Genomic DNA, 13,149 nt, shown 5'->3' with positions numbered 1-13,149 from the left:
AGGTTACTAGCTACCGCTGCAATCCTGATTGTAGCCAACATTGCATCGAAACCTTTACTGTTTGAAATCGATTCTAGAGGTACCTGGTATTTCATCTTTATCTGCTCACAACACTCTTAATTTATTATTGGATATTCCTCTACTTTCAGCCACCTTGTTAAGACTCTAACCAAACCATGCCTTTCTCAGCAGAAACTCCAACATGTCCTTGTCTATGAATTAATAAAAAAAACCTTTTCCACAAAATAAGTTTTTCAAAGAAAAGTTAAGAACTCCATTAAACCAAAAACGAACAAAAATAAGCAAAATGAAACCCAAAACGAACAGAAATTACAATAAATAAGCGAGTCAAACTCAAAACGAGCAGAAATTAACATGACTTGGGCTCAAAACCCCTATGCCTTCCCAAGGCCAGAACATAATTTGCACTTCACTGAAGAAATATAAATGTTTTTTACTTTTATAACTTCAATAAATCGAATAATATTAACATTTTGATTACTAAATATCAGCATATGTATATTAAACTGACAATGCACATTCATTTGTGTTTTTTTCAGCAAAGTGCAAATTATGTTCTGGCCTTGAGAAGGCACAGGGCACTAGCCTAGGGTCTTTTTCTAGGCATAGGGTCACTTTCGAGTACTAAAAAGGGCACTAGCCATTCCAATTTCCAATCGAATGAGCCCTTTACGAAGTTTCTACGACAACCCCTTCGATACGACGTGCCCTGGTATGGAAGAAAAAAAAATAATACATTGTGCCAACGTCGTTCTTTACTTAGGCAGCGCTATTGTGCTGCCTATGATGACACTTCAACTGTTTATTTATCTTCTGGGTATATGACGCCATACCAAGATAAAGTCCTCGTCTTGAGCCACAGTTTATATAATTATCCAGTATGATCTCTCCCTATCTCACCCATTATAAATCCCCAGACCAAGGTGCGAGTGCTCCAGAGACCGTTTTTGCAGATAGAAACATAGGCGGCATCAGATCTTTTCATGGGTAGACAAGTCAGACTGTGATCTAATCGGAAACAAGTGGAAACCCGCTATTACGAAAAATGCACTTTGTTGGAAACAATCGGAAACAGACTAACCCGCTAATGCAGAAAGAAGTGGGAGGAGCTTTTTCTTCGCACCGAGAACGAAGACCAGAAATGATCTGCGATAAGCTTACTGGATAATTATATGAACTGTGTCTTGAGCCATTCAGCTATTCAGAGATTATTTTGTAAATGTTAATGGCCTTTCCCTTTCTTCGGGGTGGGGTGGGTAAATTACTTTATTGCTACAAGTTTGGTTATTACTAACCAAACCATGTTTTCCTCAGCAGAAACTCCAACATCCTTGACTATAAATGACGCTTCGGCTGTCATCATCTTGTCTGCTCGACAATTATTCCAAACATTCTATTAATTCATTGAATGTACCCCCTCAACTTTGAGCCTACTAATTTGCCTTTGAACCTACTTACATCTTTAAGCTGCCCTTTGCAAGTTATTAGCGAAAGTGGTCAAAACAGGCAAATGGGACCCTAGTGCCCTTAAAGACCACAACAAACTATAATATTCATTTTCAGAACTACAGTACAACAAATGCCCACCAAAATATGTATGTGTTATTTCATTTTGCATATGAAGATGCGTTTTTTTTTTGTCAAAAATTGCATTATACTTTAATATTACATTTTATTAAGTACAAAGGCCACTAGACATAGCAATATCCTCCCAGACGAGCCCTTAAAGACGAGACGAGCTCTCAGTGACGTTCCAGCGCCCCGCTAGCAGTGAAGAAAAAAGACACATCGGTGCTATCCATGCAAAAAAAATGATTTTCTTTGTTGTTCGAGCCAGGGAGCTGAAAGTTGCTGTTTTCGGCAATGGCGATCCTATTGGTCTATTTTTCTCTTCAAACCGACGCCATTTTTGAGGAGTTTTCGGCTATTTTTTCAAAATTCCAACAAACTGATTTTCAAAAAAAAACTTTTTTTATTAGGACCAATCGAGATAGTAGTTACCATTCTTGAATAAGTTAAAAGTAAAAATTTTGTCTCACTAGCCAGTCTTTTTTAATACGTTTTTAATTTTTGGTTACTATAGGGCGTGGCCCGCTAGGTTGCAGCTGTCGCTGCATTTAGGTTGCATTATAATGAATTTGTAACATCAAAATCTATCCCAAATAGGTTATCCAGAGAGCTGAAACCTCCTTGTAAAGATTGTCTGCACTTCAGGAACTTTAATTTCAATAGCCCAATTAATTCGCTTTCAAGTTAATAATAGAAATGCTTTACTGAGCTAGAGAGCTGAGGCTTAGGGAGAACTGAAAACAGTCTATACAAATGGGGATCTGAGCTGGAATTATTTGGCTTAGAATGGGACAAACAATAGGAAAACTATGAGGACTGTGGACTGAGGACTGTGGATTAGAGTGAGGACTTCACAAAAAAAACTCTGGCCATGCCAGAATTATGGTTATAAATATTAAAAAAGTGTCTTTGAAAGAAGGGGAAGTTTCATCAATTAACTGCACGTGGCTTTCATCAAACCAAGGTGTGAAATTAAAATTGAAACAATAAATCGGTTTCAAGAACTTTTTTGTGTTATTTGAAATTCTAATTTCGGTAGGTCGATCTCAAGTAGCCTGACAAGGTCTTGTTTTCGCATGGGCAGATCTTCGGTTCGCTTCTGTCTCAGATCAGAGCTGGCAAAAACCTATCTCGAATCGGTAAAGTTTTACATAAAAAAAATGAATATTTCTGTTTACGCAATGGTTAAAAATATACTATCGGTATGCTTATCCGGGTACTTTTTTCTGTAAGTTCTTACACGAGTATTCTTTTTTAAACAGGTACTCAATGGAGCCCTCACATTCTTACGCGGGTATTCCTTTATCACGGGGACTCAAAGGAGTCCTCACATTTTTACGCGGGTATTCTTATTTACACAGGTACTCAAATGAGTCCTAAATTCTTACGCGGATAAGGAGTCCTAAAATTCTTACGTGTTTTTTGTTTTTTTACACGGACACTCAAATGAATACTCAAATTCTTACGCGGGTATTCTTTTTTACACAGGTATTCAAATGAGTCCTCAAATTTTCACGCGAGTATTCCTTTTTACACAGGTACTCAAATGAGTCCTCAAATTCTTACGTGGGTAAGGAGTCCTAAGTTCTTACGCGGGTATTATTTTTTACACGGGTACTCAAAGGAGTCCTCAAATTCTTACGCGGGTATTGTTTTTTACACAGGCACTCAAAGAAGTCCTCAAATTCTTACGTGGGTATTCTTTTTTTTTACAAGATACTCAAAGGAGTCTACTTTCTCATAGAAATTTTCTTACATAGAAATTCCCCTTATTTTAGGCTAATATCTATCTAGCAGTCAACTTTTCTTCCAACTTTTGTTGTGTTCTATCCCCCTTTATATGGATTATTTTGATGGACTTTGTCTTAAGGAGCACAGGAAAGGCAATGGGAGACCACGGAATCAAATGGGGGGGAAAAAGTCTCCTGGACTTAGATTATGCCAATGATTTAAGCATCCTAGATGAAAGTTTGAGCAAAATGAATGAACTTTTAGAGGTTTTGCGAGTGCAGGGTGCTAGAATAGTTTTGAAAATCAATGTTAAGAAGACTAAGTCACTAAGGCTAGGTATAAGTGAAGATGAAAAGCTGAAGTTGGTTAATGAATAGATTGATCAGGTGGACAGCTTCACTTACCTTGGTAGTATCATAGGCAGTGCACAAGCGCTGCCTAAGTAAAGAACGATGTGGGCACATTGTATTATTTTTTTTTCTTCTTCTTCTCCGTACCCGGGGTCTTCGTACCGAAGGAGCTGACGTAGAAACTTCGAAAAGGGCTCATTTGATTGGAAATTGGAGTAGCTAGTGCCCTTTTTAATAGTCGAAAGTCATTGGAGGCAACTAGCCCCCCCCCCCACGCCCATTATTCTCCCAAACACATCCAATCAAAATTTTGAGATAGCCATTTTGTTCAGCATAGTTGATTTCCAAATAGAAAATATCTTTTTGAGGAAGACACTCCCCCACAACCCTCAGGGAAAGGGTTTTACGTTATGCCCTGGGGGCATATAAGGTTTTTATAGAAGGAGTTGTCATAGAAACTTCAAAAAAGGCTCGTTCGATTGGAAATTCAAAGGGCTAGTGCCCTTTTTAATAGTCGAAAGTGATTGGAGGGCAACTAGCCCCCCCACGCCCACCATTCCCCGAAACACATCTAATCAAAATTTTGAGATAGCTATGTTGTTCAGTGTAGTTGATTTCCGCATAAAAATCATTTTTTTGAGGAGGACACTCCCCCACAACCCTCGCGGCAAGGGTTTTAAGTTATGTCCGGTGGCCATATAAGGTTTTTATAGAACGCGCTGTCGTAGAAACGTCAAAAAAGGCTCATTCGATTGGAAATTTTTTAATAGTCAAAAGTGATTGGAGGGCAACTAACCCCCCTCTCACGCCCATTTTTCCCCAAACACATCCAATCAAAATTTTCAGATAGCCATTTTGTTCAACGTAGTAGAAAGTTCTGAAAATTAGTTCTTTAAGGATGCCCCCCCCAGCACAGAGGGCAAGGGTTGTAAGTTATCCCCTGGGGGCATATATGGTTTTATTGAAAGCGTTGTCGTGGAAACTTCAAAAGGGCTCATTTGATTGGAAATTGAAAGGGCTAGTGCCTTTTTTAATAGTTGAAAGTGATTGCAAAAAGACTAACGCCCCTCTCGCGCCCACCATTTTCCAAGACACGTCCAATTGAAATTTTTAGCCATTTTATTTAACGTAGTTGAAAGTTCTGAAAATTAGGTCTTAGAGGATGACAATCACCCTCACAACCCTTAGGGTAAGGGTTGTAATTTATGCCCTAGGAGCATATAAGGTGTTTATAGGAAGTGTTGTCGTAGAAACTCAAAAAGGGCTCATTCGATTGGAAATTGGAGTAGCTAGTGTCCTTTTTAATAGTCGAAAGTGATTGGAGGGCAACTAGCCCCCCCACCCTCCTCACCCGTCATTCCCCCAAACACATCACATAAAAATTTTTAGAGAGCTATTCTCATGGGCACAGTTGATTTCCAAACAGAAAATATCTTTTTGGGGATAACGCTCCCCTAAAACGTACGGGAACCAGGTTTTAAGTTCTGCCCTGAGAGCATATAAGGATTTTATAAAAGGCGTTGTCATAGAAACTTCAAAAGGGCTAATTTGATTGGAAATTCAAAGAGCTAGTGGCCTTTTTAATAGTCGAAAGTGATTGGAGGGCAACTAGCTCTCACGCCCATCATTACCCCACACACATCAAATCTAAACTTTTATAGAGCTATTTTGGTCAGTTTTCTTGAGTTCCACATAGATAATATGTTTTTGAGGAGGACCCCCCCCAAAAACCCTCGAGGCAAGGGTTTTAAGTTATGCCCTGGGGGCATATAAGATTTTTATAGAAGGCGTTGTCGTAGAAACTTCAAAAGGGCTAATTTGATTGGAAATTCAAAGAGCTAGTGCCCTTTTTAATAGTCGAAAGTGATTGGAGGGCAACTAGTCTTCTCTCCCACGCCCGTCATTCCCCCAACACAACCAATCAAAATTTTGAGATAACTATTTTGTTCAGCGTAGTTGATTTCTAGGTAGAAAACATCTTTTTGAGGAGGACACTCCCCCACAACCCTCGGGGCAAGGGTTTTAAGTTATGCCCTGAGGGCATATACGGTTTTTATAGAAGGCGTTATCGAAGAAACCTCAAAAAAGGCTCATTCCATTAGAAATTCAAATGGTTTGTGCCCTTTTTAATCGTCGAAAGTGATTGGAGGGCAAATAGCCCCCCCCCCGCCCCTCATTCCCCCAAACACAACCAATCAAAATTTTGAGATATCCATTTTATTCAGCGTAGTTGATTTCCTGATAGAAAACATCTTTATGAGGAGGATACTCCCCCACAACCCTCGGGGCAAGGGTTTTAAGTTATGCCCTGGGGGAATATAAGGTTTTTATAGAAGGTGTTGTCATAGAAACTTCAAAAAAGGCTTGTTCGATTGGAAATTCAAAGGGCTAGTACACTTTTAAATAGTCGAAAGTGATTGGAGGGCAACTAACCCCCTTTCACGCCCGTTTTTTCCCCAAACACATCCAATAAAAATTTTCAGATAGCCATTTTGTTCAACGTAGTAGAAAGTTCTGAAAATTAGGTCTTTGAGGATGCCCCCCCCCCGCCCAGAGGGCGAGGGTTGTATAAGGGGAATATAAGGTTTTTATAGAAGGCGTTGTCATAGAAACTTCAAAAAAGGCTCGTTCGATTGGAAATTCAAAGGGCTAGTGCCCTTTTTAATAGTCGAAAATGACTGAGGGCAACTAGCCCCCCCCCCCACGCCCATCATTCCCCCAAACACATCCAATCAAAAATTTGAGATAGTCATTTTGTTCAGCATAGATGATTTCCAGATAGAAAATATATTTTTGAGGAGGATACTCCCCCTCAACCCTCGGGACAAAGGTTTTAAGTTATGCCCTGGGGGAATATAAGGTTTTTATAGAAGGCGTTGTCGTAGAAACTTCAAAAAAGGCTCATTCGACTGGAAATTTAAAGGACTAGTGCCCTTTTTAATAGTCGAAAGTGATTAGAGGGGAACTAGCCCCCCCCCCACGCCCAGCATTCCCCCAAACACATCCAATCAAAATTTTGAGATAGCCATTTTGTTCAGCGCAGTTGATTTCCAGATAGAAAATATGTTTTTGAGGAGGACACTTCCCCACAACCCTTGCGGCAATGGTTGTAAGTTATGCCCTGGGGGCATAGAAGGTTTTAATAGAAGGCATTGTCGTAGAAACTTCAAAAAAGGCTCATTCAATTGGAAATTCAAAGGGCTAGTGCCCTTTTTAATAAAAAAGTGATTGGAGGGCAACTAACCCCCCTCTCACGCCCATTTTTTCCCCAAACACATCCAATCAAAATTTTCTGATAACCATTTTGTTCAACGTAGTAGAAAGTTCTGAAAATTGGGTCTTTGAGGATGCCTCCCCCAGCCCACAGGGCGAGGGTTGTAAGTTATCCCCTCGGGGCATATATGGTTTTTATTGAAAGCGTTGTCGCAGAAACTTCAAAAGGGCTCATTTGATTGGAAATTGAAAGGGCTAGTGCCTTTTTTAATAGTTGAAAGTGATTGCAAAAAGACTAACGCCCCTCTCGCGCCCACCATTTTCCAAGACACATCCAATCAAAATTTTGAGATAGCCATTTTGTGTAACCTAGTTGAAAGGTCTGGAAATTATGTCTTAGAAAATAACAACCGCTCTTACAGCCCTTAGGGTAAGGGTTGTAATTTATGCCATGGGGGAACATAAGGTGTTTGTAGAAAGTATTGTCGCAGAAATTCAAAAAGGGCTCATTTGATTGGAAATTGGAGTAGCTAGTGTCCTTTTTAATAGTCGAAAGTGATTGGAGGGCAACTAGCCCACCCCCCTCACCCGTCATTCCCCCAACACATCCAATCAAAATTTTGAGATAGCCATTTTGTTCAGCGTAGTTGATTTCCAGATAGAAAATATATTTTTGAGGAGGACACTCCCCTACATCCCTCGGGGTAAGGGTTTTAAGTTATGCCCTGAGGGCATATACGGTTTTTGTAGAAGGCGTTGTCGTGGAAACTTCCAAAAAGGCTCATTCAAATGGAAATTCAAATGGCTAGTGCCCTTTTGAATAGTCGAAAGTGATCGGAGGGCAACTAGCCCCTCCCACGCCCATCATTCCCCAAAACACATCCAATCAAAATTTTGATATGCCATTTTGTTCAGCGTAGTTGATTTCCAGATAGAAAATATATTTTTGAGGAGGACACTCCCCCACAACCCTCGGGGCAAGGGTTGTAATTTATGCCCTGGGGGCATATCAGGTTTTAATAGAAAGCGTTGCCCTAGAAACTTCAAAAAAGGCTCATTCAATTGAAAATTCAAAGGGCTAGCGCCCTTTTTAATAGTCGAAAGTGATTGGAGGACAGCTAACCCCCCTCTCACGCCCACCTTTGCCCAAAACACATCCAATCAAAATTTTCAGATAGCCATTTTGTTCAACGTAGTAGAACGTTTTGGAAATTAGGTCTTTGAGGATGACAACCCCCCCCCCCCCAGCCCTCAGAGAGAGGGTTCTAATTTATACCTTGGGGGCATATAAGGTTTTTATTGAAAGCGTTGTCTTAGAAACTTCAAAAGGGCTCATTTGATTGGAAATTGAAAGGGCTAGTGCCTTTTTTTAAAGTTGAAAGTGATTGGAGAAAGACTAACGCCCCTCTCACGCCCACCATTTTTCCAGACACATCCAATCAAAATTTTGAGATAGCCATTTTGTTTAAAGTAGTTGAAAGTTCTGGAAATTAAGTCTTAGAGGATGACAACCATCGTCACAGCCCCTAGGGTAAAAGTTGTAATTTACGCCCTGGGGGAATATAAGGTATTTATAGGAAGTGCTGTCTTAGAAACTCAAAAAGGGCTCATTCCATTGGAAATCGAAAAGCCTAGTGCCCTTTTTAATTGTCGAAAGTGATTGGAAGGCTTGACATTTTTATAGTAAAGATCGATGTGGGTATAATGTATTATTTTTTTGTTGTTGTTGTTGTTTATACCAGGGAACTTTGTATCGAAGGAGTTGTCGTAGGAACTTCGAAAAGGGCTCATTCGATTGAAAATAGAAAGGGCTGATGCCCTCTTTAATACTCGGAAGTGATTGGAGGGAAACTAATCCCCCTCCCATGCCCACCCTCCCATTTGACTTTTTGTTTGAAAACTAAATGTTGCCATAAGATTAAATCAAAATGCACTGTGTTAATGCTAATTCCCAATAAAGCATCTCAGCAGTATCCCAAGAACGACTGAGGGTATTACGTTTAAACTTTCGAGGCTGCTTCTGCTCTTAAAATTTAACCAAATCAAAATAGCGTAAGTGTATCCAAGCTATCAAAGAAAGTAAACAGATTTTTTTGTGAATGGTATCAAATTTTCCATTTCAGGTCAACTAGAGGAGGTATGAAACTAAATTAAACACTACTATTTGTGTCCAGATTTTTAAGAGGGTGTATGTTGTTAAAAATTGCTGAAAATTTTTCCCCAGCATACAAATAGCAGGCCAAACTATAAATTCTTTAAAAAACGAAAAGATTTAAAGTATTTTTTTCTTTTTCTGTTAAAAGACAATGTCAATATTCAACGAACAGAAATTAATTAAAAAAACTTTTTCCACAAAATAAGTTTTTCAAAGAAAAGTAAAGAAGTCCGTTAACCCAAAATCGGGCAAAAATTAAATCAAATAATCTACCACAAATCAGCATCGATAAATAGATGAAACCCAAAACAAACAGAAATTACAAAAAAAAACGAGTCAAACTCAAAACGAGCATAAATTAACCTAAGTTGGGCTCAAAACCCCTATGCCTTCCCAAGGACAAAACATAATTTGCACTTTACTGAAAAAATACAAATAAATGTGCATTGTCATTTTAATATACATATACTGACATTTAGTAACCAAAATGTTAATATTATTTGATTTATCAAAGTTGGGTAACGAAAAGATTGATCAGGACAGCTTCACTTACCCTGGTAGTATTATTTGTAAAGACGGTGCGAGCAGTGAAGATGTTAAAAGTAGAATAGCTAAGGCTCAAGATGTTTTTTAACCAGTGAAAAGAGTTTGGAAGAACAGGAAGATGAGTCTGCAAACCAGGATTAGAATATTGGAAGCTACAGTGATGGCAGTGGTCAAATACGGTTCCGAAGCATGGGCGCTCCGAAAAGCGGATTAAAATTTGCTAGATGTTTTCCAGAGAAATTAAATACGGATTATTCTGGGAACCCGGCTGACTGACCATATTTCAAACAGTAGGCTGCACGAAAAGTGTGGTTCTATCCAGCTTTCTAGGGCTGTAATGAGAGAAAGGTTGAGATGACTAGTGCACGTTCCGCTGATGAAGGATGACACATTGCCGATGACTGTCCTTTTCGGCCAACCGTCTAGGGCTAAACGAAAAGCAGATCGTCCGCAGTTGGGGTGGGAGGATGTCACAAAAAAAGATTTAAGGGAAATAGGAACTTCCAGGGAGGGTGTAAAGAGGGAGGCTTTGAATAGACTGGGATGGAGAGGAGCGCGTGTAGCTGTGTTGGCCTCAGATGGCTTGGTGCTGCAGTGAGGCGTTAGTAGTAGTAGTATTAGTCATATAAGGCAATGGCCATAACTGCAATTTGCGGAATTGCATCATCCATTCTGATTCATCTACGCTCTCTTGTTGATATTCTTCCACGGCTTGTGCGTTTTCTAAAGAGTTGTTGCCTGGTACATGTTATAAATAGGGGGATACTTCCATGTCGTCTCATGAATTTATTGGTGTTCAAAGTATACCAGAATTAGCAAGCTGCTACTTTCATATTATACATCTCGGAACAGGGGCAAATCCAGAACTTGGTTTTTGGTGTACATGCCCCCCCCCTCCCCGCCAGAAGATCAAAAGTTACACTAATTACATGGGTGGGGGCTTCACGGAAAATACCAGTGAGGGAGCAAAAGTTTCGTTGATACCCCCTCCCCCAGACATTAATTCTATATCCACCATTGAATCGTGAAATTAGCAAGCCACTACAATGAGTTTTCTTATAGAAGCTTTTAGCTCTATTTGCTTAGATTCAGATATTTTACCAAGCGACATCGCTTAGTTGTTTTCGCCTTTTAAAATTTACTCTCTTTGTCAGAACCTTCATGATGATATAAAATTTACCCGTTTGGTAGTTATATAAGGCTATGGCCGCCACTGCAGTTTGTGGAATCGAATCATCTCATTCAAATTCATCAACGCCCTCTTGTTGATATTCTTCCACTACTTGATCAAAATTGCACTAATTACAGGGATAGGGGTGTAAAATACCAGTGGGGAGCCAAAGTTTCGGTGATACCCCCAGACATTAATTCTGTATCTGCCTCCACCACTGAATTCCAAAATTAGCAAGCCACTACAATGAGTTTTCTTATTTAAAATTTACTGAGTTTAAAATTTACTCTTTTTGTCAGAACTATCATAAGGATATAAAATTTACCTGCTTGATAGTCATATAAGGCAATGGCCGTCACTGCAGTTTGCGGAATTGAATCATCCCATTCTGATTCATCAACACCCTCTTGTTGATATTCTTCCACGGCCTCTACTCTTTCTAAAAGAGGACTTGTAAATGCTCCATTGGAAGCAGGCACTACCGGCTCATATACTTGTTCTTCTATGGGTGACAAGTCGTAACGGTGATACTGAAAAAAACTGAAACATTACGATCTGTATACAAGAAACACAGGTGCATTGAGGAGGATAGAGGGGAGGGAGGGATTGCCAGGACATTATTCAACGATACTTTTAGGGATATTTTTAAGAGAAAACATAATAGAATATTAATAAAAAATATAATTTGTTATCACTTTATATCTTATAAATATATTATTATATTACATATGTGGTATTATATATTATATATTTATGTACTATGTATATTATATATTATTACACTATGTATTATATAATAAAATATAATAAAAAATTCAAATTAACCTGGTTTGTAAAATTTAAAACACCATGTGTATCTTTCCTTGCTGGGAATAGATGTCAGGTCCATCGGACGATACTTGTCTGAAATTCCATTCTCAGCAACACATCTTTCTCTCTCTATAAATTACGTATTTATTTTTACCTTAATTACAAGTGGTAAATGCATTCTAAAACCAATGCATGACGTACGAGTAAAAAAAAAAAGAAAAAAAAAGGGGTAGTTGTCAGCCAGTGGAACAATATGAATTGAAAATAAGCAGATATTTCGACAAAGACCTCCGCCAAGTCGTCTTCGGTGTTCAGAAAAATAAAAACGAAAACAAAATCTAAGCTTTTGAAATAAACTTCACGAGAAGAGAAAAGACACCTTTTCCTTGATATTTCTCGTGAAGTTTAATTCAAAAGATACGATTTTGTTTTCGTTTTTTTTTATTTTTTCTGAGCACTGAAGACGAATTTGCGAAGGTCCTAGTCGAAATATCTGCTTTTCTTTGTTTCATACGTTAATAGTGATTTTTCTTTGCTCTATTTAACATTTCATTTCTTTTTTACTTCTATATTCTAACTAATCCTTCTCCTGTCTTCATTTTCATGAATTATTATTATACTTCCTTAATTTTGTTTTTACTCTATTCCTTGACATTTAACCTTTTCAGAGGACATGGTACCATTGCTTTACAGAAATGTATTATTTTATCTCTTCTTAGAGAGCAGAAATAACAGAAGCTAGTGGGGAGGGAGGGGTAACCAAGTAATTGTACAAAGACTCTCTTAGGAATATCAATAGAAAACATGATAAAATATACAAAATTCAATTAAGCTTAATTAAGAATTTTGTCGTAGAAACTTCGAAAAGGGCTCGTTCGATTCGAAATTGGAGTGGCTTGTGCCCTTTTTAACAGTCGAAAGTGATTGGAAGGCAACTAACACCCCTTCCACGCCCACTATTTCCCCAAACATATCAAATCAAAATTACGATATAGCCATTTTGTTCAGCGTAGTTGATTTCCAGATAGAAATTATGTTTTTGAGGAGGACACTCCCTCACAGCCCCCAGAGCAAGGGTTGTAAGTTATGCCCTAAGGGTTTGGAAAATTTAAAATACAATATAGCTCTTCCCTCGCTATCCACAGATGTCAAATCTATCGGGCGATATGTGTCTGGAATTCCATTCCCAGCAAGACATCTGTCTCTGTATGAATCGTATATTTCTTTTTACACTAATGTCATATTAGCAATTTATTTTTGTTCTCTTTAGTGTTTTATTTCTTTTTTTGCCATCTTTATTCTACCTCGACATTTTCATTTTCTTGAAATATTATTATGCTTTCTCAATTTTTGTTTTTACTCTATTGCTTAACATTTAACCTTTTTGGGGGCGAGACACTATACGTTAAACAACAAAATTTATCAAATTTATCAACTTTAACTTACTTTAAATGAATTTTTAATCAATTTGTCAAAAAAACATAAAAAGTTAATTTTAAAAGATGCATAAAAACTTTCTAGAATTTCCGCCAATTTACAGCACTTGTACTTCATGCAAATGGTTTTAGCTGCATTTTAAAGTT

At 38.3% G+C, this 13,149-nt stretch overlaps 1 protein-coding gene across 3 annotated transcripts in view; it reads right to left on the bottom strand.

Annotated features, from left to right (window-relative positions):
- The window catches only part of Cortactin (cortactin), an 88,149-nt gene that overhangs the window by 15,169 nt on the left and 59,831 nt on the right, over positions 1-13,149 (bottom strand). For all 3 annotated transcript variants that reach the window (XM_089104561.1, XM_089104563.1, XM_089104562.1), the window contains exon 11: positions 11,082-11,286. In XM_089104561.1, coding sequence (XP_088960687.1) covers positions 11,082-11,286 — 205 coding nt within the window. The remainder of the gene's footprint in view (positions 1-11,081; positions 11,287-13,149) is intronic.

Source organism: Artemia sp. Qi Xiang Cuo, chromosome 18 (genome assembly GCF_049724085.1).
Source record: "Artemia sp. Qi Xiang Cuo chromosome 18, ASM4972408v1, whole genome shotgun sequence".
Taxonomy (NCBI): Eukaryota; Metazoa; Arthropoda; class Branchiopoda; order Anostraca; family Artemiidae; genus Artemia; species Artemia sp. Qi Xiang Cuo.
This window is presented reverse-complemented; position numbering and strand designations above follow the sequence as displayed.